The 27,718-nt window shown below is 42.9% G+C and overlaps 1 protein-coding gene and 1 long non-coding RNA gene across 15 annotated transcripts in view; one reads left to right on the top strand and one right to left on the bottom strand.

Moving 5' to 3' along the window:
* The window catches only part of ZNF749 (zinc finger protein 749), a 66,087-nt gene extending 41,921 nt beyond the window's left edge, over positions 1-24,166 (bottom strand). For 3 of the 14 annotated variants that reach the window (XM_064367371.1, XM_064367374.1, XM_064367379.1), the window contains exons 1-6: positions 23,292-23,477; positions 21,739-21,779; positions 19,278-19,398; positions 18,409-18,535; positions 14,814-17,136; positions 11,381-12,253 (exon numbers count right to left, since the gene is read on the bottom strand). In XM_064367371.1, coding sequence (XP_064223441.1) covers positions 14,993-17,136; positions 18,409-18,535; positions 19,278-19,398; positions 21,739-21,779; positions 23,292-23,324 — 2,466 coding nt within the window. In that variant the 5' untranslated portion in view covers positions 23,325-23,477 and the 3' untranslated portion in view covers positions 11,381-12,253; positions 14,814-14,992. Of the gene's footprint in view, positions 1-2,993; positions 10,401-11,380; positions 12,254-13,794; positions 17,137-18,408; positions 18,536-19,277; positions 19,399-21,738; positions 21,780-23,291; positions 23,478-23,918 lie in introns of those variants that run through there. The other 11 variants (XM_064367378.1, XM_064367372.1, XM_064367375.1 and 8 more) reach the window with 11 other exon arrangements.
* Positions 24,167-24,341: 175 nt separating this feature from the next.
* LOC105731409 (uncharacterized) lies at positions 24,342-25,546 on the top strand. The gene is made up of 2 exons (XR_001110715.2): positions 24,342-24,410; positions 24,518-25,546. It is a non-coding gene; the product is annotated as an uncharacterized LOC105731409 (long non-coding RNA).
* The last annotated feature ends 2,172 nt before the right edge of the window (positions 25,547-27,718 follow it).

The following is a 27,718-nucleotide window of genomic DNA, read 5'->3' as shown; positions in this document are numbered from 1 at the left end:
GATACATGTTATAGGCATGTTTCAAGGTATATGGGATAGATATATCAGTATATGAAACATGAACTGTAATTGACTTTCATGAAATTTACACCATAGTTAATTGAAACAGCCAATAAATAATTCATCTACTTTATTAAGTAGCATAGCAAATGTCAAGGTTCTATAGAAAATAGAAAAGATTCAGAGACTGCAGGTGGTGTTGTCTGGGACCCATGATTTGCTGCAGTAGGAAATCGAACAACAGTGTTAGGATTTGCAGTGAAAATGGTATGTTTTTTAATTTTTAACTTTTGTGGGTACATAATTGGTATATATATTTATGGGTTGCATAAGATATTTTGATACTGCCATGCAATGCATAATGATCACATCAGGATAAATGGGGTCTCCATCACCTCAACCATTTATCCTTTCTGTTACAAATAAACCAATTATACTCTTTATTTTTAAACGTGCAATTAAACTATTTTTGACTATAGTAGCTCTGTTGAGTTAGCAAATACTAGGTCTTATTCATTCTAGTTTTTGTATTCCTTAATCATCCCCACTCACCCCCACCCCCACCTACCCTTCTCAGCCTCTGGTAATCATCTTTCTATTTTCTTTTTTGAGACGGAGTCTAGCACTGTCGCCCAGGTAGTACAGTGGAGTGATCTCGGCTCACTGCAATCTCCACGTCCTGGGTTTAAGCAATTCTCCTGCCTCATCCTCCCGAGTAGCTGGGACTACAGGCGTGTGCCATGACGCCCAGCTAATTTTTTTGTGTGTCTGTGTGTATTTTTAGTAGAGAGAGGGTTTCACCATGTTGGCCAGGATGGTCTCGATCTCCTGACCTCATGATCCGCCCGCCTCGGCCTCCCAAAGTGCTGGGACTACAGGTGTAAGCCACCGTGCCCAGCCACATCCTTCTACTTTATAATTCCATGAGTTCAGTTGTTTTTGTTTTTAGATCCCACAAATAAGTGAGAACATGCAAAATGTATCTTTCTGCGTCTGTCTTATTTCACTTAACAGGATGACCTACATTTCCAACCATGTTGTTGCAGAGAGATCTCATTCTTTTTATGGCTGAATAGTACTCCATTGTGTATATGCAACATTCTATGTTCTGTGCAACTTTCTTCCGCGTGTCGTATTTCAAAATGCGGAAGATCAAAGGTATTGGGGTAAATAAACGTAAACACAGGGCTTACGCTGAAAAAACAGTCATTAGAAAAAAAATATGTAAACTTTGTTGCAGAATAAGAAGAGTTGGGTGAATGACCGGGGCACGCAGCACTCACCTGAGCGTGGTCCCTCCGCTAGGCCAGGGGAGGCGGCCGAACGCGGTGGGGGGCCTTGGGTAAGGCAGTTCCTATCCCAAAACAGGCGCGGGCCACGGTAGGTGGCGTCACCGAGCCTCGGAAAAGAGGGGACAGAGTCTTCCTGCTCCTGTTACCTCTGGCCTACCCGGGGCTACGAAGCTCCCAGTCAGTGCATGGAGCCCGCCATTGAAAAGTCCGCCCAGAGGCCGACGCCAGAAGACCTGCCCACGTGCTCTTTCCTCGCACGGAAGTGCCCCTCTCCTGAGCTTCTCATTGGCTCAGTGCCGCCGACCCGCGCGGTGTCTTCAGGGTAATGTGGTTCTCACTGCGCCGCCGGTACTGGGGGCGGCGCCGCTCCCGACCTCTGGGCCAGTCCCAGGGCTCCGCGAGGGACGCTGGGAAACGGTATCTGGCGTCTCTGAAGACACAGCGGGGTTTCACGCTTCTTAAAGGAGACGCATCCAGATTTCCGGAGAATGCAGTCTGCATTGAACACAGAAATGTGTAGAGACGGCCGGGCCAGGTGGCTCACGCCTGTAATCCCAGCAGTTTGGGAGGCCGAGGCGGGCGGATCATCTGAGGTTAGGAGTTAGAGATCAGCCTGGCCAACGTGGCGAAACCCCGTCTCTACTAAAAATACAAAAATTAGCCGGGCGTGGTGGTCCATGCCTGTAATCCCAGCTACCCCGGAGCCTGAGGCAGGAGAATCCCTTGAAGCCGGGAAGCGTGGGTTGCAGTGAGCTGAAATCGCCGCATTGCACTCCAGCTTGGGCGACAAGAGCGAAACACCGTCAAAAAAAAAGGGGGCGGGGGAAGAAATGAAAAAAGAAAGAGAAAGAGAGAAAGAAAGAAGAAGGGAGGGAGGGAGGGAGGGAGAAATATGTAGAGACGCGGTATTTCAGATGGTCCCCAAAGCTGCAAAGCCAAATGAACACACATACCATAATACCATTCAGACGCAAGTGCATCCAACCATCGCTGAGATTTAATAAATATTGTCTGGTGCTCTTCAATTGCATGCAGACTGAAGTTTTAGAATCAGATGAAGGAGCTTCAGTGTTAGGTCAGGGCTGGGGGACGGAAGACCAAAAGGGCAGACACAGGGACCTCAGGTGGGAGCTGCAGTGGCTGGAGGCAGATGCACAAGGCCCTGTAACTTTGGTTTCCTTAGAGATAATGTAGAGCCAGTAATTGTGTCCTACTCTGGGAGAGTTGTTGATTTACCTGTATAGTATTTCTTACTCCATATCTTGTTAAATATTTAAGTATGTTTTAGAATCCAAGACCTATCTGAAAAGACTGAGGTACCACGTGTCATTTTGCTCTAGGGCAGTGACTACAGTAGTCACAGAGAATATTTAGAAAGGGAGCATCTAAACCTTGAGATTATTAAAAACAAAAAACTTTTAGACAAATTACATCTAACCGTTTATTTGAAAGAAGAACGATGCATTCAAAACGAAAAGAAATTCTGAGAGCTCTGCTACTGTGAGGGCAAGCTTTCTTTTTATACACCCACATGATGCAAATCTTTTTATAGAGATGCAAAGTAGAACCTCATCTGATTGGCTTTGCCTTATTTGGGTATAATTGAATGGGAGTTCCTACTGGAACACTAATTGACTGATTGGCTATTTGTGATTGGCTGAGGCTCATTTTTGTTTGTTTTGTTAAAAGACATTATCCAAATTAAATTGAACAGAGTTTAATTGAGCAAAGAACTACTGGCCAATTAGGCAGTCTCTGGAGCGAGTAGGCTCAGAGAGACTCCAGCACAGCCACTTCGTGGAGGAAGACAGAAAAAGAAAAGTGATGTACAGAACATGAGCCGGGAGTGATGGCTCAAGCCTGTAATTCCAGCACTTTAGGAGGCCAAGGCAGGCTGATCACTTGAGGTATGGAGTTCAAGACCAGCCTGGCTAAAACAGTGAAGCCCTGTTTCTACTAAAACTACAAAAAATTAGCTGGGTGTAGTGACACACGCCTGTAATCTCGGCTACTTGAGAGGCTGAGGCAGGAGAATCACTTGAACCTGGGAGGCGGAAGTTGCAGTGAGCTGAGATTGCAAGCCATTGCACTCCATCCTGGGTGACAGAGTGAGTGAACCATTGCGCCCGGCCAACAGGTTTTTTGTGTAAAGTTTAGTTTGTCACATATAAGTATACCACCTTTCCCTCTTTTGGTTACCATTTACATATTTTTTTTTATTCCTTCACTTCAATCTATGTGTTAAGATAAATTTTTCTTTTTCTTTCTCTCTCTCTTTTTTTTTGAGATGGAGTCTAGCTCTGTCTCCAGGCTGGAGTTTGGTGGTGCGATCTCTGCTAACTGCAATGTCTGCCTCCTGGGTTCAAGCGAGTCTCCTGCCTCAGCCTTCCAAGTAGCTGGGATTACAGATGCCCACCACCACGCCCAGCTAATTTTTTGGTATTTTTAGTAGAGATGGGTTTTGCCACGTTGCCCAGGCTAGTCTTGAAAGATATTTGTTAAAGGATACAAAATTACATTTACATAACAGGAATGCCTTCTTAGTGTTCTGTACCACCGTAGGATGATGATAATTAACAATAATATACAACTTCAGGCCGGGCACCGTGGTTCACGCCTGTAATCCCAGCACTTTGGGAGGCTGAGTCGGGTGGGTGAACTCCTGAGGTCAGGAGTTCAAGACCAGACTGACCGACATGCTGAAACCCCATCTCTACTAAAAATACAAAAAACTTGATGGGCGTGTATTAAATACATATATATATACACATATATAAATACTCAACATATATATATAAATACAACTATATACTCTCTATATACATATATAATATATACAACATATATTATAAGTTGTATATAAATACAACTTCAAAAGCTAAATGAGGATATTGAACATGCTCAACATACAAAACTGATAAATTCCTGAGAAGATGGATGTACTTACTAATTACCCTGATCTGAGCACTATATGTATCAAAGAATCACTATGTATCCCCTTGAATATGCATAACTATTATTTGTCAATTTTAAAAGAAAATTAAATAAATTATGCATAAACATAATCTAACCATGAGGACACCTCACTATACACCATATGAGGCAAATTTTATAGAACAAATGGCCTGTATTTTAAAAACTAGCAACAAAAAAGAAAGACGCTCAAAGAAAAGAAATTGTTTCAAATCAATAGAGATTAAAGATACATGAGAAATTAATGCACATCATCATATTTAGTATTGGACTGGAAAAACAGCTATAATGGGTGTTAACAGGACAAAGGACACAATTTGAATATGGTATGTTAATTACACAATACTATTATATCCATATGAAATTTCCTGAATTTGATGATTGTGCTCAGGTTAAAAAAGAAAATGTTCTTTATTTAGTAAATATACACCATAATTATTCATTTTTAAAATGGGGGCATTGTTCCCAGCTTACTCTGAAAGTGTTCAAAATAATAGATAGATAGATAGATAGATAGATAGATAGATAGATGACAGAGATTTATGAAGCTGAAGATAGTATCTTTCTTACATTGATAAATAACATGTATACAAATCCTGTATTAAATTATACCTTGAGGTTGCAGTGAGCCAAGATCGTGCCATTGCACTCCAGCCTGGGCAACAAGAGTAAAACTCTGTCTAAAAAAAAAAACAATTATGCCTCCATGGTCAATAATTGAAATATTCCCATGAGATGAGAAAGAAAAGAAGAGTGGCTGCCCTTTGTATTCTTATCCAATATAACACTGGAGGTTCTATTAGTACAAAAAGTGAAGATAATGAATATGTAACTGTTGAAAAATCAGAAATAAAGATGTCCTTCCTGACCAATTTAATGTATTTCCTCAAATGTCATTGCCACCAGGAATCCTACCATGGATATTCAGTTTGCTATTTCGACTTATCTGGGCTCCCTCCACTTTTTATCACCTATATCCTGCTATTTTTTTCTGTTTTCCATAGGACCTTGTAAGGTGCTATGCTGCTCAGTCCTATAGATGAATTGCTTGTTGTCCTGTTTTCATCAACTTGTAAGTTCCATGTAGGCAAATTTCTTTTTTTTGTTGTTTTTCTTTGTTTTTTTTTTTTTTTTTTGAGATGGAGTTTTGCTCTTGCTGCCCAGAAATACAAAATCAATGTTAAAAAAAATGAGTAGCATTTCTATACACTAACAACATCTAGGCTGAGAGTAAAATCAAGAACACAATCCCATTTACAGTGGTCACAAAGACAATGAAATATCTAGGGATACAAGGTAAACACAGAGGTGAAAGATCTCTACAAGGGGAACTACAAAACACTGCTGAAAGAAATCAGAGATGACACAAACAAATGGAAAAACATTCTATGCTCATGCATTGAAAGAATAAATATTGAAAATAGCCATACTGCCCAAAGCAATTTACGGATTCAATGCTATTCCATGAAACTACCAATGTCATTCTTCACAGAATTAGGAAAAAACATTCTAAAATTCATATGGAACCAAAAAAACAGTGCAAATAGCCAAATCAATCCTAAGCAAGAACAAAACCAGGGGCATAACACTACCCAACTTTGAACTATACTATAAAGCCATAGTAATCAAAACAGCGTGGTATGGGTACAAAAAACAGACACATAGACCAATAGAACAGAACAGAAAACTGAGAAAGTTATATATGTACAACTATCTAATCTTCGGCAAGGTCAACAGAAAAAAGCAATAGGGAAAGTATCTCTATTAAATAAATGGTGCTGGGATAACTGGCTAGCCATATGCAAAGGATTGATGCTGGACCCATCTTTCACCATACAAAAATTAACTCCAAGGGGTGTGCAGGGGTACGGGAGGTATAACATTAGGAGAAATATCTAATGTAGACAGGGTGATGGATGCAGGAAACCACCATGGCACGTATATAACTATGTAACAAACCTAAATGTCCTGCACATGTACCCCAGAACTTAAAGTATAATTTAAAAAAGAAAGAGATCAAAAAAATTAACTCCAAATTAATTATAGATTTAAATGTAAGACCTCAAACTATTGTTTTCCTGAAAGACAACCTAGGAAATACTCTTCTTGACATTGGCCTTGGTAAATAGTTTTTGGTTAAGTTCCCAAAACCAATCACAACAAAAATGAAAATAGACAAGTGGGATCTCTTTAAACTAAAGGGCTTCTACACAGCAAAAGAAATGATCAATACTGCAAACAGACAACCTGCAGAATGGAAGAAGTTATTTACAAATTATGCATCCAACAAAGGACTGCTCTCCAGAATGCATAGGGAACTTAAATCAACAAGTAAGGCCGGGCGCGGAGGCTCACGCCTGTAATCCCAGCACTTTGGGAGGCCGAGGCGGGTGGATCACGAGGTCAAGAGATCGAGACCATCCTGGTCAACATGGTGAAACCCCGTCTCTACTAAAAATACAAAAAATTAGCTGGGCATGGTGGCGCGCGCCTGTAATCCAAGCTACTCAGGAGGCTGAGGCAGGAGAATTGCCTGAACCCAGGAGGCGGAGGTTGCGGTGAGCCGAGATCACGCCATTGCACTCCAGCCTGGGTAACAAGAGCGAAACTCCGTCTCAAAAAAAAAAAAAAAAATCAACAAGCAAGACACAAATAATCCCACAAAAAATGGACAAAGGACATGAACAGATGCTTCTCAAAAGAAGACATACATGTGGCCAACAAGGATATGAAAAAATGCTCAGCATCAGTAATCATCAAAGAAATGCAAATCAAAACCATAAGATACTATCTCGCATCAGTCAGAATGGCTATTATTCAAAAATTTAAAAATACACACACACACACACACACACACACACACGTATACTAGCGAGGCTCTGGTGAAAAGGGAATGCTTTACTGTTGATGAAAATGTAAATTGGTCCAGCCACTGTGAAATGCAGTCAGGAGATTTCTCAAAGAACTTAAAACAGAACTACCATTCAACCCAGCAATCTCATTACTGGATATATACACCCCAAAAAAGTAAATCATTCTATGAAAAAAACACGTGCACTCACATGTTCATTGCTGCACTATTAACAATAGCAAAGACATGGAATTAACCCAGCTGCCCATCAATGATAGGTTGAATAAAGAAAATGTGACACAGGCCAGGCATGGTGGCTCACATCTGTAATCCCAGCACTTTGGGAGGCTGAGGCAGGCAGACCACAAGGTCAAGAGATCAAGATCATCCTGGCCAACATGGTGAAACCCTATCTCTATTAAAAATACAAAAATTAGACGGGTGTGGTGGCAGACGCCTGTAATCACAACTACTTGGGAGGCTGAAGCAGGAGAATGGCTTGAACCCAGGAGGTAGAGACTGCAGCGAGCCAAGATCAAGCCACTGCACTCCAGCCTGGTAACAGAGTGAGACTCCATCTCAAAAAAAAAAAAAAAAAAGGTGATACAAATATGCCAAGAAATACTATGCAGCCATTAAAAAGAAAGAAATCATGCCCTTTGTGGCAACATGGATGGACCTGGAGGCCATCGTCCTAAGCAAATTAATGCAGGAATGGAAAACCGAATACTGCATGTTCTCACTTATAAGTAGGCGCTAACCATTGAGCATACATGGACATAAATATAGGAACAATAGACACTGTGGACTACTAAAGGGTGGAGGGAGGGGGGTGAGTTAAAAAACTACCATCAACTACTGTGCTCACTACCTGCGTGATGGGATCTGTACTCCAAAGCTCAGCATCACACAATTTCTATGTAAAAATTGCACACGTACCCCCATGTCTAAAATAAAATCTCAAATTCATTAACAAAACAAAACTGGAGGAATCACCTTACCTGACTTCAAATTATTCTACAGAGCTATTTTAACCAAAACAGCATGGTACTGGCATAAAAATAGACACATAGACCAATGGAACAGAATAGAGAACCCAGAAATAAAGACATCTATCTACTGTGAACTAATTGCCAACAAAGGTGCCAAGAACATACGTTGAGGAAAGGATAGTCTCTTCAATAACTGGTGCTGAGAAAACTGGATGTTTATATGCAGAAGAATAAAATGAGACCCCTATTTCTTGCCATATACAAAAAATCAAATCAAAATTAATTAAACACTTAAATCTTAGGCCTGAAACTATGAAACTACTAAAAGAAAATATGGGAGAAGCTTTCCAAAACATTGGGCTGGACAGAGATTTCTTGAATAAAACCCCACAAGCACAAGCAACCAAGGCAAAAAATGGGCAAATGGGATTACATCTAGTTAAAAAGCTTCTGGACAGCAAAGGAAACAGTCAATACAATAAAGAGACAACTCGATCAGGCGCGGTGGCTCACGCCTGTAATCCCAGCACTTTGGGAGGCCGAGGCGGGTGGATCACGAGGTCAAGAGATCGAGACCATCCTGGTCAATAAGGTGAAACCCCGTCTCTACTAAAAAATACAAAAATTAGCTGGGCATGGTGGCGCACGCCTGTAGTCCCAGCTACTCGGGAGGCTGAGGCATGAGAATTGCTTGAACCCAGGAGGCAGAGGTTGCGGTGAGCCGAGATCATGCCATTGCACTGCAGCCTGGGTAACAAGAGCGAAACTCTGTCTCAAAAAAAAAAAAAAAAAAAAAAAAGAGACAACTCATAGAATGGGAGAAAACATTTACAAACTATCAATCTGACAAGGGATTAATTACCAGAATATATGAGGAGCTCAAACAATTCAAAAGGAAAAACATCAAATTATCTGATTTTAAAAAGGGCAAAATACCTGAACAGACATTTCTCAAGTAAGATGTGCAAACAGCAAACAGATATATGAAAAGGTGTTCAGCATTATTGCTCATTAGAGAAATGTAAATCAAAACAAAGATGTAGCGCCTCATCCCAGATGAAATGGTTTTTATCCAAAAGACAGGCAGTAACCAACACTGGTAAGGATGTGGAGAAAAGGGAACGCTTGTACACTACTGATGGGAATGTAAATTAGTTCAACCACTATGGAGACAGTGGAGGTTCCTCAAAAAACCAAAAATAGAGCTACGATGTGATCCAGCAACCCCACTGCTAGGCATATAATCAAAAGAAAGGAAATCAGGGCTGGGTATGGTGGCTCATGCCTGTAATCCCAGCACATTGAGAGGCTGAGGCAGATGGATCCCTTGAGGCCATGAGTTCGAGAACAGCCTGGCCAACATGGCGAAACTCTGTCTCTACTAAAATAGAAAAAAATAGCCGGGTGTTGTGGTGCATGCCTGTAATCAGGATTACAGGAAACACTTGCTTGAACTGGGAGGTGTAGGTTGCTGTGAGCCAAAGATGCCACTGCACTCCAGCCTGGGCAACAGAGTAAGACTCTGTCTCCATAAAAAAAAGAAAGAAAGAAAGGATATCAGAAATCAGTATATCAAAAAAAAAAAAAAAGAAATCAGTATATCAAAGAGCTATCTGTACTCACATACTCACGTGGGTACTGCAGCACTATTCACAATAGTCAAGATTTGAAGTGAAGTATGCATCAATAGACAAATGGATACATAAAATGTACATATACAGAATGGAGGACTATTCAGTCATAAAAATCAATGAGATATTGTCATTTGCAACAACATGGATGGAACTGGAGTTCATTACGGCAAGTGGAAAAAGCCAGGCACAGAAAGACAAACTTTGCGTCTTCTTATTTGCTTGTGGGAGCTACAATAAGAAAGGTAGTGCAAGGAAGGGTGACGTAGAAATTGTTAACGGCTACAAAGATATGATTGGTTAAAATGAATAACATCTAGTATTTAATAGCACAAGTGACTACAGTCAACAATAATTTATTGCACATTTAAAAATAACTAAAGGCCAGGTGCAGTGGCTCACGTCTATAATCCTTGCACTTTGGGGGGCTGAGGAGGGTGGATCACTTCAGTTCAGGAGTTCAAGACCAACCTGACCAACATGGTGAAACCCTGTCTCTACTAAAAATACAAAAATTAGCAGGGCGTGGTGGCACGTGCCTGTAATCCCAGCTACTCAGGAGGCTGAGGTAGGACAATCGCTTGAATCCTGGAGGCGGAGGTTGCAGTGAGCGGAGATTGTGCCGCTGCACTCCAGCCTGGGCGACAGAGCAAGACTGTGTCTCAAAAACAAAAACAAAAAAGCAACTTAATCAACATCATTAATTATAGAGAAATGCAAATTTAAAACTCACACTGACTACGACACATTTTATGAAAATGGTTAATGTTTAAAATAACACTATAACCATCATTGACAAGGTTTAACAAATGCAATTCTGCTAAATTTATTCATATAAACATTTGTATATGAATGTTCATGGGTCTTTGTTAGTTTGTTTTTTAGTCCAACACTAGAAATAATCAAAATATTTATTAACAGATGAATAAATTGTGGTATATTCAATGCAATACTCTTCATCAATAAAATGAATACCCATACATGTGTAAATGTAAAAAAATGCTCCATATGAATGTAATGTAGGATTTCATTTGTATATGATACTAGAAAATACAGTGATATAAATTAAATCAATGGCTACCCGAGCATAAAAATTTGGGTAGGATTCTGAGGGAGAGAGAAAAGGGTGCAAACAAACCATTGAGGCAAATGGATATATTTATTATCATGGCTTCGGTGACTGTTTTTATATGTATTTTACACTTTAACAAGGTGCAACTGAATGTCACCAATACCTCAACAAAACTGTTAGAAAAGAAAGATTCCAAATAAAATCTGGATTTCCCACTCCTCTTTTATAACAAAGTTGTGTTGATTCCATCATTATCCTCTTCCCATGTCTTAGGTGGATCAACTCTGATACTGTAGTATCAAAAACTGGAGGCAATGTTGTTGGAAATTGAGAATCTCAGGGAAAAAGAACTGGGAACAATGAAGGTTATGTCCACCTGAGTCACCAGGAATTATGTTTAGATTAAAAAAAAAAGACTCATCTCTGAAGTATAGAATCTCCATTCAATCATGAGGTTCCTACTTGTGTGGCAGTAGTTTGAATTAACAGGCTTTATGTCTGTGTCTGTTTTCCACTACCATAGCAGAACACAACAGATTGCATAATTTATAAAGTAGTTTGTTTCTTACAGTTCTGGAAGCTGGGACGTCCAAGGGTATGACACCAATATCTGCTTGGCATCTAGTGAGGGCCTTGTTACTCCGTCCTAATATGACAGAAGGCCAAGTCAGCATGAAAGACAGAGAGAGCTGATTTATAAAAATGTCACTCTCGGGTTAACAAACCACTCTTATGATAAAGGCATTAATTCTTTATAAGGGCAGAGCCTTCATGACCTAATCACCTCTTAAAAGTCCCACTTCTCTGCACTGTTAAAATGGCAATTAAAATTCAATGTAAGTTTTATAACGCCAGAGACACAATAATCCATAAGACCTTTGGATTACTTGCTCTGACAATGACTTTGCCTACAGGACACACGTCTGTGGGTCCTCAGAATCTCTGTATACCCTCATCTCACAGAACCATAGTTACTGAAACATTTACGGATGTCTCTTTACAAGGGGCTCATCCACTCCACTCTAGTTCGCTAGTGTCTCATACTTCCTATTAATACAATCGGTGTTTCTGTACAGACAGCAGTTCCCAAACTGCTCGCTATGGTTTGATTATCTCCTCCGAAAGTCACATTGAAGCTTCATCTACAGTGTGGTAGTATTAAGAGGTGGGGCATTTAAGAGGTTATTAAATCATGAGGGCTCTACCCTCATGAATGAATTAATCAATTTATGGGTTGATGGACTAATGGGTTATCCTGGGAGTAGAACTGGTGCTTTTATAAGAAAAGAATGATTTGCGCTAGCACAATAACACGTAAGCACAGTCAGCAGCCTCACCATGTGATGCCCTGTACCACCCTGGGACTTTTTGCAAAGTCTCTACCAGCAAGAAGGCTCTTACCAAATGCGGCCACTGAATCTTGGACCTCCGAGCCTCCAAAACTGTAAGAAATACATTTTTCTTAAAAATTACCCAGTTTCAGGTATTATTTTATAAGCAATGGACAACCAACTAATACACTTTTATGTTTTACATCCAGGAACATAACTTACCTACATCATTTTTTCTTCAAGACACATGGCTCATAAAGCACATCACAGGAGCAAGCTATCCCTAAACAACACTGAAGAATATGGGACATCCATAGTTACAAATAGCCAACTCTCACAGCTGCCATAAATCCTGACAGTTGTCAAACCAATTGCCCTGGCTACAAGCTGACTGTGAAACTACAAATAATCTTCAAATTCAGGGTAAGGGATTTTGGATAGAAATCCTTCTTTTTCCCAGGAACCTTCTGAAGCAATGTACATCAGGCCTAATGTGGACTGAGAGCTGGTGCAAACAAACCTACTGGGCTGCCAGTCATAAAAAAAGATAGCACATAAAATTATGTGCAGTACAAAATACTTGGTAATAAATGACTGCTACTAGTTCATGTATTTACTATATTTTTGTCACTAGAGTGTTCACTCTCTATATATGTATATGTATATATATAAAGTTAACTGCATGGACAGGCCTGGTGGCTAATGCCTGTAATCCTAGCACTTTAGGAGGCCAAGGCAGACAGCATGAGGCCAGGAGTTCAAGACTGGCCTGGGCAACATAGCAAGACCCCATCTCTACTAAAAAAAAAAAATTAGCTGAGTATGGTGGCACTCCTGTAGTTCCAGCTATTCAGGAGGCTGAGGCAGGATAGCTTGAGGTAAAGAGGTTAAGGCTGCAGTAAGCTGTGACTATGCCACCGAACTCCAGGCTGGGTGATAGACCTGGTCTCTAAAAAAAATAGTAAGAATAGCCTGAGGTGGCCAGGAGCTGTGACTCATGACTGTAATCCCAGCACTTTGGGAGGCCAGGGCCGGCAGATCACAGAGGTCAGGAGTTCAAGACAAGCCTGACCAACCTGGAGAAACCTTGAATCCACTAAAAATACAAAAATTAGCTGGATGTGGTGGCGGGTGCCTGTAATCCCAACTATTTGGGAGGTTGAGGCAGGAGAATTGCTTGAACCCAGGAGGCGGAGGTTGCAGTGAGCCAAGATTGTGCCACTGCACTCCAGCCTGGGCAACAGAGCAAGACTCTGGCTCAAAAAAAAAAAAACTTGCCTGAGGAAGGCTTCAGAAAATATTCCAGAATACACTGTTATCATAGGAGATAACAAGGCCATGTTACTGACCCTGAAATCCTTCTAGTGGGACAAGATGTGGAGGTGAAAGACGGTGTTATTAACGATCCTGACCCGGTGCAGGCCTCGACTAATGTGTGTCTTAGTTTAAAAAAAAATTAAATAGAAAAAGCTTATAGAAGAATATAAAGGAGTATTTCTATACAGGCTGTATGTCTTTGTGTTTTAAGATAAGTATTATGAGAGTGAAAAAGTTTAAAATTGCAAAGTTTACAGTACAGGTTAATTTCTCAGAAGGAGTAAAAAAGAAAAAAGAAAAATAAATAAAATTGCAAAGTGTACGAAGTAAAAAAGTTACAGTAGACTAAGGTTAATTTATTACTAAAGAAAAAATTAATTTAGAGTAGCCTCAGTGTACAATGTTTATAAAGTCTACAACAGGGTACAGGAATGTCCAACAGCTTTACATTCACTCACAACTCACTCCCTGATGTGTTTCAATCAGGGAACAATAATCAATACAGTAACATGCTGTTAAGGTTTGCAGCCTAGGAGCAATGGGCCATATCATACAGCCTAGCTGTGTAATAGGCTGTACCCTCTAGGTTTGTGTAAGTACACTCTTTGTTCACAGAATAACAAAATCCCTTAAGGTAAATTACTCAGAATATACTCCTCCTGTTAAGCAATGCATGACTACAATGGGATTTTATTCGGCCTTTAAAAAAGATGAAAATTGTAAGTTATGCCACAACATGGATAAACCCTGAAGACATTAAGGGAAATAAGCCACAAAATAAGTCACAGAAGTCTAAAACTTAAGTTTTCTCATACGAAGTATTTACAGTAGTAAAATTCATACCATAGTGGTTGTCAGGGGGTGGGTGGAGTAGGGAATGAGGAGTGGTTTAAAGCAGCGGTCCCCAACCTTTGTGGCACCAGAAACTGGTTTCATGGAAGCCAATTTTTCCACAGACCAGGGACAGAGGAGGGGGAGGATAGTTTCAGGATAAAACTGTTCCAACTCAGATCATCAGGCATTAGATTCTCATAAGGAGCACACAACCTAAACCCCTCACATGAACAGTTCACAATAGGGTTTGTGCTCCTATGAAAATCTAATGCTGCTACTGATCTGACAGGAGGTAGAGCTCAGGTGGTAATGCTGGCCTGGTTCCTAACAGTCTGCAACCAGGCCAGTCTGGAGCTGGTACCAGTCTGCAGCCTGGGGGTTGCGGACCCCTGGTTAAAGGGTTTAATGTTTTAGTTTAAGTTGAGAAAACTTCTGGATATTAATTGACAATAATGTGAATGACTTAACACTAATGAACAGTACATTTAAATATGGGTTGAGATGGTAGATTTTAAGTTACCTGCATTTTGCCACAATTATAAATGTTCTTAACGTAGTTCCCAGCAGGAAATCCTCGCAGATTTGTCTAAACTCTCAACATTAAATTTACATATATTAATAGGTTCTTTATCTGATATGAACTTTTTGGTGCTTAATGAAGTGACAGTTTTGGTTAAAGACTTCCCTGCATTCACTGCACTAAGGCCTTTCTCCACTGTGAATTCTCTGATGTTTAATGAGGCTGGAGTTGTATTTAAACACTTTGTTGCATTCACCACACTCATAAAACCTTTCTCCATTGTGATTTTTTTGGTGCTGACCAGTATTACATTTGTTGCTGAAGTCTTTCCCACATTCCCTTAACTTAAAAGGACTTTCTCCAGTGTGAGACTGCTGATGTATAATAAGGCTTGATTTGGTCCTAAACAATTCCCCACATGTACTGCACTCATGAGGCTTCTCCCCAGTGCAAATTTTATAATGTTTAATTAATGTAGAACGGTATCCAAGGAACTTCCCACAGTTGCTGCATTCATAAGGCTTTTCTCCAGTGTGAACTCTCTGATGAATATTGAGTTTGTAGCTATCCCTTAATAATTTCCCACATTTACTGCACTCATAAGGTCTTTCTCCAGTGTGAATTTTCTGATGTCTACTCAGTGTACAGTGATATCTAAAGAATTTCCCACATTTGCTACATTTATAAGGCTTTTCTCCAGTGTGAATTCTCTGATGAATAATAAGTTTGTAGCTGTCCATAAATAGTTTCCCACATTCACTGCACTCATAAGGTCTTTCTCCAGTGTGAATTTTCTGATGTCTACTCAGTGTACAGCGATATCTAAAGAATTTCCCACATTTGCTACATTTATAAGGCTTTTCTCCAGTGTGAATTCTCTGATGAATAATAAGTTTATAGTTGTCCATAAAGAATTTCCCACATTCATTGCATTCATAAGGCCATTTTCCAGTATGGATTTTCTGGTGACTATTTAGATGAGCTTGTGTAAGGAAGGCCTTCCCACATTCACTACACGCATAAGGCCTTGGCCTGATGTTGATCCTCTTGTGTTGAATGAGGTCATTTCTTTTTGAAAATGCTTCAGTGTGGATTTTCTGGTGCCGAACTAGGTGGGACTTTCTAACAAAGGCTTTCTCACATTCAGTGCACTCATAAGGCCTTTCTCCAGTGTGAATTTTCAGGTGCTGAACAACATGTTTGAGGCTAAAGCCTTTCCCATATTTGCTACACTTATAAGGCCTTTTGCCAGTATGAACTCTTTGATGCCTATTGAGTGTGGAGTGGTGACTAAAGAATTTTCCACATATGCTGCATTCAAAAGGCCCTTCTCCAGTATGAACTCTCTGATGACGACTGAGTGTGAAGCTGTCCATAAACAATTTCCCACATTCACTACACTCATAATGCCTTTCCCCATTGTGAACTTCCTGATGTCTAATGAGTGTAGAGTTATACATAAAAAATTTCCCACACTTGTTGCATTCATAGGGCTGTTCTCCAGTATGGATTTTCTGGTGACCAACCAGATAAGCCCGTGTAAGGAAAGCTTTCCCACATTGGGTGCATTCATAAGGTGTTGGTTTACTGCAAATCTCCTGATGTTCAAGAGGGTCAGACCTTTTTGAAAGAAAGACTTGAGTATGAATTTTCTGCTGCTGATCTAGGTTGGGCTTTCTAATAAAGGTCTTTCCATATTCAGTGCATTCATAAGGCCTTTCTCCAGCATGATTTTGCTGATACTTAATAAGGTTGGAATTGTACCTAAACAGTTCCCCACATTCACTGAACTCATAAGGCCTCTCCCCAGTATGGGTTTTTTGGTGCTCAAACAGCTTATGTTGGTGGCAAAAGTCTTTCCCACCTTGGCTGGAGTTGTAATCATTCTGTTCATCTTGAAAGGCTTCCCCATCCTGAGTATCCCTGTACAGCTTCCACCCACTGTTTAAGATCTGTTGCTGGAGAGGGTCTGAACTGGCAGTAAAATCCTTGCCACTCTGTGTGCAGGTGAAGTTCCTCTCTGCCGTGTGAACACTGCTGTTCACAAATGAAGGCCTCCACTCATCACTTTTGGTGAGTTTCTCTCTAACCTGCTCCTTTTGGTGCAGGTAATGCTCTGCTGCACACGTGTACAGCCCTTGCTCAGGGTGTGTTCCATTGTGCTCAGCCAGGTGCAGAATGTCCTTCAGAAGTGAGCTACATGTCTTGCAGGGCTGGGCCTCCAGGGTAGACAAAGCTGGCTTTGGAGTTGTGACCTGTAACACTCTTACAGAAACACATTGCTTGGAAGGTGCCTCCTTATCCTTGGCTCCATGCCAACAACCTGTAAGAACAGAAATACTGGTGAAGTGTGTGTTAACCCTGGAGGGAGCAGGCAGCCCCATAACAAATGTCTGTGAGACACACACACAAATGAGGGCACAGCACTGGTCACAGGCAAGGAAGTAAGGCCAGGGAGAGGAGGGTGCAGTGTTCAGGGGTGGGCCTGTCAAGCGTGTGTAATGGGGGAACCCTGGTGGTAAGGACACACGGGAGAAGTACACGCAGGGAGGGCGGGGGGGGTCTCCAACTTACGCCTCTACAAATAGCTTTCAACAGGCCATGACTGTTGTGTCGAGATCCAGAGAGAGATCTAATTGCACGAGAGTGAGTGTACCAGAACTACTGAAAGACACATACAAACCTCCTAACACCTAAAGTACGGGTCATACATTAGACCGCACTGCAAAGGGAGAAGTGGAAGAGAGCGGTGGAGAGGGGAAGGCTGGAGAGGAGGGGTCAGACGTGGGAGCCAGGGGTTGGAAGTCAGAGTGAAAATAACAACAGGGACCGAAAGGAAGAGTGAGGGGTGGCCAGTGGCCCTGCATCAAACAATAGTGGTCACAAGATAAGTTCTCAACGTGATTTGAACCCAGCCCTGATATCACATCGTTTCCCAGCTTTCACCCACCGGGGCCAAGTCCTTCTGAGTGTCTCTTGCCATTAATAGAGGGCTATCCACTCTGTCAGGCACCCAGGGACCTCCCCCTTGCTCGAGGTGAGCAACTATCTAGCTGTGGCACAAGTCGTTAGGGGAGAGGCAAGGAAAGGGAGGGGACAACATGCACATAGAGCAATAAACCCAGGGCATGCTGCACTCTAAAATTACCAGAATATCCACTAGAGAGTCCTGTAGAAATAACTTCACAATCCTCACAAGTGGGGACCAGGAAGGTGCCTGAAATTCCTAGTAGACAGTGTTTCCCAGTATGCCAACCAGGGAAACAGGGAAACCCTTGGGCAGAGGTTTCATGCATTTGGACAGTGTAATCAAACCAGGGACAGGCACAGCCATGAGGATATCTTAAAGAAACCTGAAGATTTCTGACTTCTCAGTCTTCTCTTGTTAAGTTACAGAGCAACAGAAGCTGTGGCTGCTTACAGAGAGGTGGTGCAGTACATGCAGCCTAGCACTGGCTGCCCCATCACATTTGCCAGGAAACCAGGAGAGGAAATAGCACCCACAATCTGGTGTGAGAAAGACACAGTTGTCATGGAAAAGAGTAAAAAAAACAGCACCCAGCACAAGACACCAGAGTAGGTATGAAGCCCTTACCTACTGATGACAAAAGCGCAAAGTTCTCCAACATCACATTGCTGTGCAGGTGTCTCTGAGCATCATTAAGGATCCCCCATTCTTCCTGGGAGAAATGTATGGCCACATCCTCAAAGACCATACAATCCTGCCAAAATTATGACACTTCAGTCCATGAGCAACCTCTTATTTTGTGTTTCCTTAGATCTGTATTTATCTACTTGAAATCTAAGAATTAGAGGGCAAACTGACAGTCAATGTTTTTACCTCGCAATCCAGATCCCATATGCTGAACTGCCTATCTAATAATGCTCATACGTGATCTCTTCTCCTATCCTAATCAACACAAGTTCTGTCACCACACAGTAAGAGATAATCTCTAAGCCCTAAGGCTGCCAGACTTATGCAAACCATGGAGTTTTAAGCTCCTCATCCCGCCCTGCGTGCCTTTCCTCCCGAAACCCCAATACAGTCTCTGATGTATGCTTTCCCTTCAATCGTGCATCTCCCTCCTGACCAGATCTAGTATTTCCTGTGGCCTGGCGCAGCATGGCACTACCCCAGCACTAAGGAAATGAAAGTAACAAAAATTATTTCAATGTCATTAGCCTCTCTGTCATCACTCAAGCTTTTCCAAAAATTAAAATCCAGTGGGCCAATCATCGATACACTTCCCTCTTCAGAATCTTCAGTGCTTCCCCAGCATCCACACGCATCCATCCCCTGCTTAGCCTCCACCCACTTCCCGAGGAGGAAGAGACACCACATCCTGGTAGCATCGACACCTGCTCTTGCCCCCACTGCTATTGATCGCTGAGTCTGGCACAGCACAAAGATGGGTGGGAGGAGGCGCCAGCATCATCATCAAAGCCTAGCACAGGGGGCCGTACCTTCTTTTCTTTTCTTGAGATGGAGTCTCGCTCTGTTGTCGAGGCTGGAGTGCAGTAGCGCGATCTCAGCTCCCTGCAACCTCTCTCTCCTGGGTTCAAGCAATTCTCCTGCCTCGGCCTCCTGAGTAGATGGGATTACAGGTGCCCACCACCATGACTGGCTAATTTTTGTATTTTTAGTAGAGACCAAAAATACACCATGTTGGTCAGCTGGTCTCAAACTCCTGACCTCATGATCCCAAAGCGCTGGGATTACAGGTGTGAGCCATGGTGCCCGGCCAGACCTACCTTCTTTTGTCACCCTGTTTCCCTGGGTTCTCCAGATCTTGCTTCCCAGACACCCAAACTCAGACTCAGCCTTCTCCCTCAGGTGCTCCTTGCCAGGGCTAGGACCATCCATCCACGCTCCCCTCATCGTCAGGTCTCACTTTGGACAGTACCTCTCTCATGTATCTGACTCCTCCACTCTTGCAATACTAACAGCAACCCTGGCCCGACCAGGAGCCTTTCCACGGTCTACCAACATGACACTCTGTAGATGGAGTCCTGCAATGCATGACAAATGCAACCAGAACCATATTTGCCCCTGGGCTGCCCAGAATGTAATGTTCCCTGGTGCCTGGGGCAGCACCAAGCCCTGTTCTGAAGGTCTCCCCTCCCAGTCCTGTCTCCTGCTTTAACCTCAGTCCCCCAAACGCAAGTGACAAACAACCTCACAGTTCTTGCATAACCCCTCTGAGTTCCAGATCTTGGCTGTCTCTCCCTTTTGCACTGTACATGCTGTCCCACAAGCAGTCATAACCTTCCCTATTCCCCTAATCCTAATCCAAAGTCCAGACACACTGACCTCCTCAATGCTATCCCCACCCCAGGCCTAGCAATGCTCCTCAATGATCCCATCTTCCCCTAAAGTAGTCTCACAGTTAACAGGAAAACTACCCAGGGCCAACCAAGACTCACTACGGAACCCTGGCAAGTTTGTGGAGATGTCTCACCATCCTTCTCATGGCCACTCTCCTCTCAAAAGCCCTTCTTATACTCCACAGGCCACCCCCAGCATAACACCCTCAGTCGATCCACTCTCTCATCTCTCTTTGTGACACCCACCAACACCATCCAGGTGCCCGATGGAGAGACGCAGTCGTCAGTGTGTTCCTTCTCCTTCCTTCCCACTAACACCATTGATTCCTAAGTCTGACCCAGTTTCACAACAGTTCATCTGTCATGTAGTGGATGTCTCCATCCTGAACGCCTACACTGAACTTCAGGCCTGTGTGCACAACTGCCAGGCTGGCACCTCCACTCTGAGTCTCTGAAACATTTTTAATGTATTTTTTGTTTCAGCTTGGTTTTTTGGAGACAGGGTCTTACTTTGTTGCCCAGGCTGGAGTGCAGGGGCCCAATCATGGCTCATTGCAGCCTTTACCTCCCAGGCTCAGGCGACCCTCCTGCCTCAGCAAGCCGATCAGCTGAGACCACAGGCAGACGCCACCACACCCAGCTATGTATTATTATTTGTAGAGACAGGGTCTCCCTATGTTGCCCAGGCTCGCCTCCAGCTATCTTCCCACCTCTGCCTCCCAAAGTGCTGGGATTACAGGTGTGATCCACTCTGCCTGTACTGGAACATTTTTGACTTGGCCAAAACTTGGCTCCTCATATGCTCTACTATGTAAACACTCCCCCACTACAGAACTTACATCTCAGTTGCTGGAACATCCATCCTTCCAAACAAGGCCAAAACTATGGGGCCATTCCTGACCCCCTCTTTCCATCTCAGCTCCCAAGCTTCCTTGCTCTCTCCATTATGCAATACAGGCAGTTCTAGGTCAAACACATACAGAAGCCACCCGCTGCTCCAACTTCCACCACTGCCACTCTCCTTCAGTCACCAACAACCTCCACCTGGACTGTTGCAGGCCAATCAACCAGGTATCCCTGGCTCCACCCTCACCGTCACATGGTCTTCCATTCTGCAGGCAGAGGGAGCCACTAACATCTGGGTCAGGTCATCTCTTTTTTTCCCTTCAAACCTTCCCTAGCTACTACCACCCTCAGATGAAAGGCCAGAACCTTAGACTGCCATTCCATGCCTGATCCCTGCATGCCTCAACCTCCTGCCCTGCTGCCATACTCTCTATTACAACCAGATAGAACATGAATTTTCAGTTCACTAAACATCCCAGCTAAGTCTTACCAGTAAGCATTTGAATATCCTATATCCTGTGCCTGGATGCCCTGCCCCATCTTATACCATCAGTTGTTGGAACTAGGACCACTCTGTATAACCAGGGACTGAGTTCTGACCCTTGGTTGTGGTGGAACTACAGTCTTCAGACCCAAGGAAGGGAAAAACATGAAGTTTCAGGACACCACCTTTCCCTGTATCAGCAAGCCTAAAATATCAGAGTGATAAGTGGTGAGGGGCTGGGGGAGAGAGCCTGAGAAACCCTTGACTTACCTGTGCAGGGTCCTTATGCATTGCTGCCACTGCCATGGACCCTGTAAGAAGAGGCAAGCCATGAGTATCAGCACAGTACTGCAGCATCCTACAGGCTAGGCTGTACAACCACCTTTGCCCTGTACTGGAGCAAAGTGATCTGAAGCTACAGCAAGTCCTGAGTTCAGTGTTGCCTCTTAGCAGCTCTGTGTCTTTGGACAAGGACTAACCTTCCCTAAGCCTCAATGTCCTTATGTGTAATGGAGATTAAAAGAGTTCCCATTTCATAGGGCTCATATTGACAAGAAGCATAAGTAATGCACACTATGTATAAGCAATTTCTATAGGATTAATGGTTTTGTACATGTTTTTAGCACAAATGAGATAGAAGGGTTTTGAAAATTTAAGTATTTTTCCCCACTCCTTAATGTTTTAAGGAAATGTGATATATATAAAGCTTTGTACTATAAGCAGAGTTTCAGGTAAATTAACCTTCTAACAATTAATAAATATTTTAATATATTTAAATTATTGATTACATTTATTTCCAATGACCTGTATGTACACATTTAGTATATTGGCTGAGAATTAAAAAAAAAAAAAAAGCCCAGAGCTGTCTGACCTACACAAAATGTGTGAGGCTCAGAGACAAGAATATGAGATGTCAGTCACACCCCTGAACCTATGCCTGAGGACAACTGTTTAAAGATGTTTTGTTCCTGACTAGCTGTCTCACCTATTATCTTCATGTTTCTGTAATCTATAATGTAAAGAACAATGCATAGCCAATAAAAATGTATGTTATTTTAATATAAGTTATTGGTAAACAACTCAGAAACTGCTTTAAAAAAAAAAAAAACTTATAACTGCTGCTAATTAAAGTGTACATTCAGGACAACTTGAATCTATGCTGCCAGATGGCTATCATCAACATTTGAACTTGAATAAACTGTCTTTAAACTAGATTCTGACCTGCTTGGTTATTTAAGATCGACATAGTTTATTAGTGTTTAAATCAATCACGCGTTTTTACATCCCTAAGTTAATGAGTTGTAGGATGGAGCTGAGCAGGCAATTACTCGACAGTTGACCAAACAGGTCCGTCTGCCATTTAATGCTATAACGGGAGCTTGCTGGAGGTCCTTAACTGTCGTGGAGCATGTGAGAAAGCCCTGCCCAGTTTTGGACCCAGTTGCTCCATGGCCTTATCTTGTTTCCCAAAGAGTGGCCCTTGGGGCTGGCTGAGTTAGAGAGTGGAGTGACTACAATATCTCATGCCTCAGTCTGTACATTTCAGGGCAACTCCTTATCCATCCAGGCCTGTTTTTCAACAGAAACAGACCAAACTCTTAGCCCGTATCTGCTTCCTTCTGTAGGGAGTATCACAGATATCCTCCCTACCATGGTCTTTCCTCCAAATCTGAGCCCTTCCCTCTCTCAGCCCATATGAAAAAACAACGTTATGATTCTTCCTTCTCAATCTGATCCACAGGCCAATTCTCCTCAAGTGCACAACTTCTAACTCATTTCAAGAACCAGGCCTTCCCAGACCTTTGCAACTTAGGTCCACCTACCCATGTGATGTTGCCCAAAATCCAAACCAGCATCTTCTGTCTGAAACCTGCTCCTTAAGCTGATCTGTCTAATTCCATTCTTTCAGCTTTTCAGGCCAAAACAAAACCATGGAATATACCCTTCACTACCGACTTTCCCTCACAGCTGTTTGATGCAGCAGGAAATCCTGTTGACTCGATCTCTGAGATCCATCCAGAATCTCATCCCATCTCCTCTCTACTGCAACCCCTCTGGCACCGCCCTAAAATAACTCAAGGGGTCTCCCCGGCGGTCCCCCTGCCCCCGTTCCCCAACGTTAACTTCTAATTCTGGGCGTGACCCTCCCATTCGCCCTCCCTGCACAGCCCTCTACGGCTTTCTGTGGCTCCACCGCCCTTCCAGGGGAGACTCCGCCTCACCCTCTGCTCCCCGGAAACAAAGACGATCGGGCTCCCCAGGGCCGCCCGTTCTGCAGCGCCTCCAACCCCCAGAGACGTGTCGGTCTCTGACGAGCTCCCCCGCCTCATCGCACCGCGGTCCCAGCCCCTCTCTTTGAGGCACAAAGGCCTAACCTGCAGGGCCCTCCTTGGGACTAAAGCACTGGCGGAGGGGAGGTTGGGCGGGGAGGCCTGGGACGCGGCACGTACCTCGGTCAGGTTCACCGGCGCGGCCTCCTGCAGTCCAGCCAGGGAAGACCCAGGTGGGAACGGCGGTCACCTGGACGCTGACGGAGGCAGCAGCACCTGCAGCCTACTCAGCCGATCCTCACTCTGGCCACTGTGTAGAAGGAACACCGCTTCTCGCGTTTTTCCGCTCTGTCACCTCAGTCCCGACCCAGACCTCTGGGACACCATAAATCAGCGAACAGAACTCAACGATGCCAAGCTAACAGAAACAGTACGCCGCCGCCGGAAGTCCCGCCCACACCATTGAGCTCTCACAAGGACGGGGGGGGGGGGTCTCTCTGCTAGATCGTCATTGGCTACACTCGCTGCCTGTGCCGCCCGCAGTGTCTTCTGGGCAATGTAGTTCCTACGCTGCTGCCTGCCCCACCTCATAATGTAAGGTGCGCTGACCTTACGGAAAAAAGCGGGGAGCGCCTGGGGGATCCTTGAGAAATGCAGTTCCGGGGCTCTTAAGTACGTGGCGGGGGGGGGTGCTTTGCTGACTCTTAAACGGCAAGTATCCAGATTTCCCCAGAAGGTAATCTAGAACGAGTCTGAGAAATATTTCACTGTCGTTTCAGATTCTATGAAGCACAGCAAGCTCCCAAAGGAAGAACATCAGAAGGGACATGGCTGACCGTAATGAACTGGTCCTCCATTCACGGCGGTCAGCCCTTTTGCGCTTGTCAAGTACACACATACTGAAGCTCTGGAGACTGTTTTTTGATCTTTGGTGTGCTCTGTTGGGGGACAAGAAAGACCCACACAAGATGTGATGGGGAGTTGAAGGAGGTATATCTTTCTGTCGACGAAACGGGTGGAACTTTGTAAAATATTTGAAGAGCTTTATTCTGAGCCAAATAAGAAGTGGCTAATGGCCCATGACGCAGCTCCAAGACATCCTGAGAACATGTGCCCGAGGTGGCCCATCTACAGCTGCTTGGTTTTAACAGTTTAGGACGACATAAGACGTCAATTAACACATGTAAAATATACATTGGCTCCCTCTGGAAAGCCGGAACAACTGGAAGGCAGGGAGCAGGACTTTCCAGGTCAGGTGGGTTCAAAGATTTTCTGATTGGCAATCTGTTGAAAGAGCTTTCATCTAAAGACCTGGAATCATTAGAAATAATTGTCTGGGTTAAGATAAGGGGTTGTGAAGACCAAGGTTATATCATGCAGATGAAGCCTCCAGGTAGCCTTAGCATAAGGCCTTATGATAAGGCCTCAGAGCTTTTATTAGACCTAAAAAGGTGCCAGAATTGTTAATTCTCTCCTGGGACACAGAAAAGACCTGGAAAGAAGATTTTCTACAGAATGTAGATTTTCCCCACAAGGAACAGCTTTGTAAGGCCTTTTCAAAATATTTCAAAGAAATGTATTTTGGGGTAAAATACTTCAATTTCTTTCAGGGCCTCTGAATCTGGATACTTGCCGTTTAAGAGTCAGCAAAACCCCCACCTACTTAGGAGCCCTAGAACTGCATTTCTTAAGCCTCCTCCAGGCGCCTCCAGCTTTTTTCTTTCAGGGCCTCCTATCTGTCATGTGATGAAAAACTAGAATCAGACTGGAATTTGGTGTCTTACTGCTATAAAAAGTCCACAGAGAGAGCTTAAGATTTCTGTTTTAATGTTAATGCTGGTCAGCTGTGCCTGAATTCCAGTGGGAGGAGGGTATAATATAGAATGTCTGGCCCAGCACAGTGGCTCACACATGTAATCCCAGCATTTTGGGAGGCCAAGGTGGGTGGATCACTTCAAGTCAGGAGTTTGGGAGCAGCCTGGTGTGATGGCATGCACCTGTAATCACAGCTACTTGGGAGGCTGAGGCAGGAGAAGTGCTTGAACTCAGGAAGCAGAGGATGCAGTGAGCCAAGATCATGCCACTGCACTCTAGCCTAGGTGACAGAGCAAGACTCTGTCTGAAAAATAAGAATAAGACATGTCCAACCTCCTTCCCATCATGGCCTGAATTAGTTTTTCAGGTTAATTTTGAAATGCCCTTGGCTGAGGGGAGGGTCTATCAGTTAGTTGGGGGACTTAGAATTTTATTTTTGGTTTACATTCCCTTTCTGAATAATTGGTCATTGTGTTCCAACATGGCAAGCAACATTTTTATTCATATAATACTCATTTATATATGTGATGTTTTCTATTTATTTATTTAAGAGACAGGGTAAGAGGTGGTCTCGTTATATGGCCTTCACTGCGTTTGAACTCCTCAGCTCAAGGAATCTCCTGGATTCAGCCTCCCAAGTAGCAGGGACTCCAGGGGCTCGTCACCACAGCTGCCTATTTATTTCAAGAATCAGAAATCTATTAAAACAGAAGAGCCAAGTATGAAAATTGCATTTCCTGCCAGGAAATTATGTGCCCTTCAAACAGTGAAAACATATGTGCAAAGAGGGCATCTTACCCTGAGATACAGGTTTGCATGTCCATGATCTTACATCTTTCTTGGAAAGTGATTTTATCATTTCACCTAAAATTGCATCAACAGTGTTTGCATAGGGAGTTGAAGTTATCTCTTAAAAACCCTTGTGAAATGTTTACTGCCAAAGCTATGAATGATGATTATGCAGTTATTCAAACAAGGAGCTGGAAATTGTTCTAGAGAATTATATCTGGACAAAAAAAGTTAAAATCTCAGTGGAGTTGGAGCAAGAGAAAGAGATCTGAGAGCCTGTGGTCATATGGCAACTTTGGACACATTCAGGGTTTAGTTTACAAAAGGTGATTCTCAAACTTGAAGACATGCATTAACAGCTTGGAGGAACAGGTAAGGACTATATTTTAAAAGATTGCTAGAAAGGTAAAAGTGAATAGGGAACGTGTGCTGTCACATTCACATTTATCACTCTAACACCTGTAATCCCAGCACTTTGGGAGGCCGAGGTGGGCGGATCACGAGGAAGACCAAAAGAAAAGACCAAGAATTAAAATCCATTCTCGTTATATTCAGGAAAGGAAAGGGCTATTTTTTGGCCAGAGTGTTAGAATTTAGTTTTTTGCCAACCAGTTTACAAAAAAAAAAAAAAAAAAGCAAAAATTAAGTTTGCCCAACTGAAGGTCTGGCAAAACAAAAATGAAAACAAAAAATCTTTAAAAGGGATGTGGAAAATTAATTAATAAATATTAAACTAATTTTCAACATAACCAGTTAAAAAATAAGAAATCTCACTAATGTGGATAGTTAGTTCCTTATTTAGGTGTGAGAAATTTGCTATATAAATGGACAATGGCTACATCAAATATAAAAATTGAACTCTGACCCATAATTTACAGCAACCCATTCAGAAATCCAATGTGGTATTTACAGTAACCACTCCAAGTCAGCATACCATGTCTAGCAACCAGGCCAGGAAGCCAAACAACAACCTACATAACAACTGACTTAAAATGGCCAAGACAATGATTAAGAACTGACAGCTTTCTTAATTGTTGCCCACGTGCTCAACTTAGGACCAACTGGAGACAGCAAATGCATCACTAGCTAATCACATAGTCTGTCAACCTTCTAAATAACCCCCTTCCAACACAGACACACACTCACTCCTCATGGCAATACCCTCCAATCACGGCATACCTAATACTTTACCTTTCATCTGCTATCAAGCTTTCTACACCTCTACTTACCTTTCAAGCTCTGCTGAGTGCAAGAGATTGTGAATGACTCCCTTACTATGGTGTGGCCTGATTTAATAGGCTCTGTTTGTTCTCATTTGGGTCTTCGTTTATTTCCAAGCTGTCTGTTGTAGTTCATGAATGCTACCCTTAAGCATA

This window comes from Aotus nancymaae, unplaced genomic scaffold (genome assembly GCF_030222135.1).
Source record: "Aotus nancymaae isolate 86718 unplaced genomic scaffold, 86718_ANA_hifiasm-v0.15.2.pri h1tg000069l, whole genome shotgun sequence".
In the NCBI taxonomy this organism is placed as follows: domain Eukaryota; kingdom Metazoa; phylum Chordata; class Mammalia; order Primates; family Aotidae; genus Aotus; species Aotus nancymaae.
The sequence above is the reverse complement of the archived record's forward strand: the minus strand, read 5'-3'. Positions and strand labels throughout refer to the sequence as shown.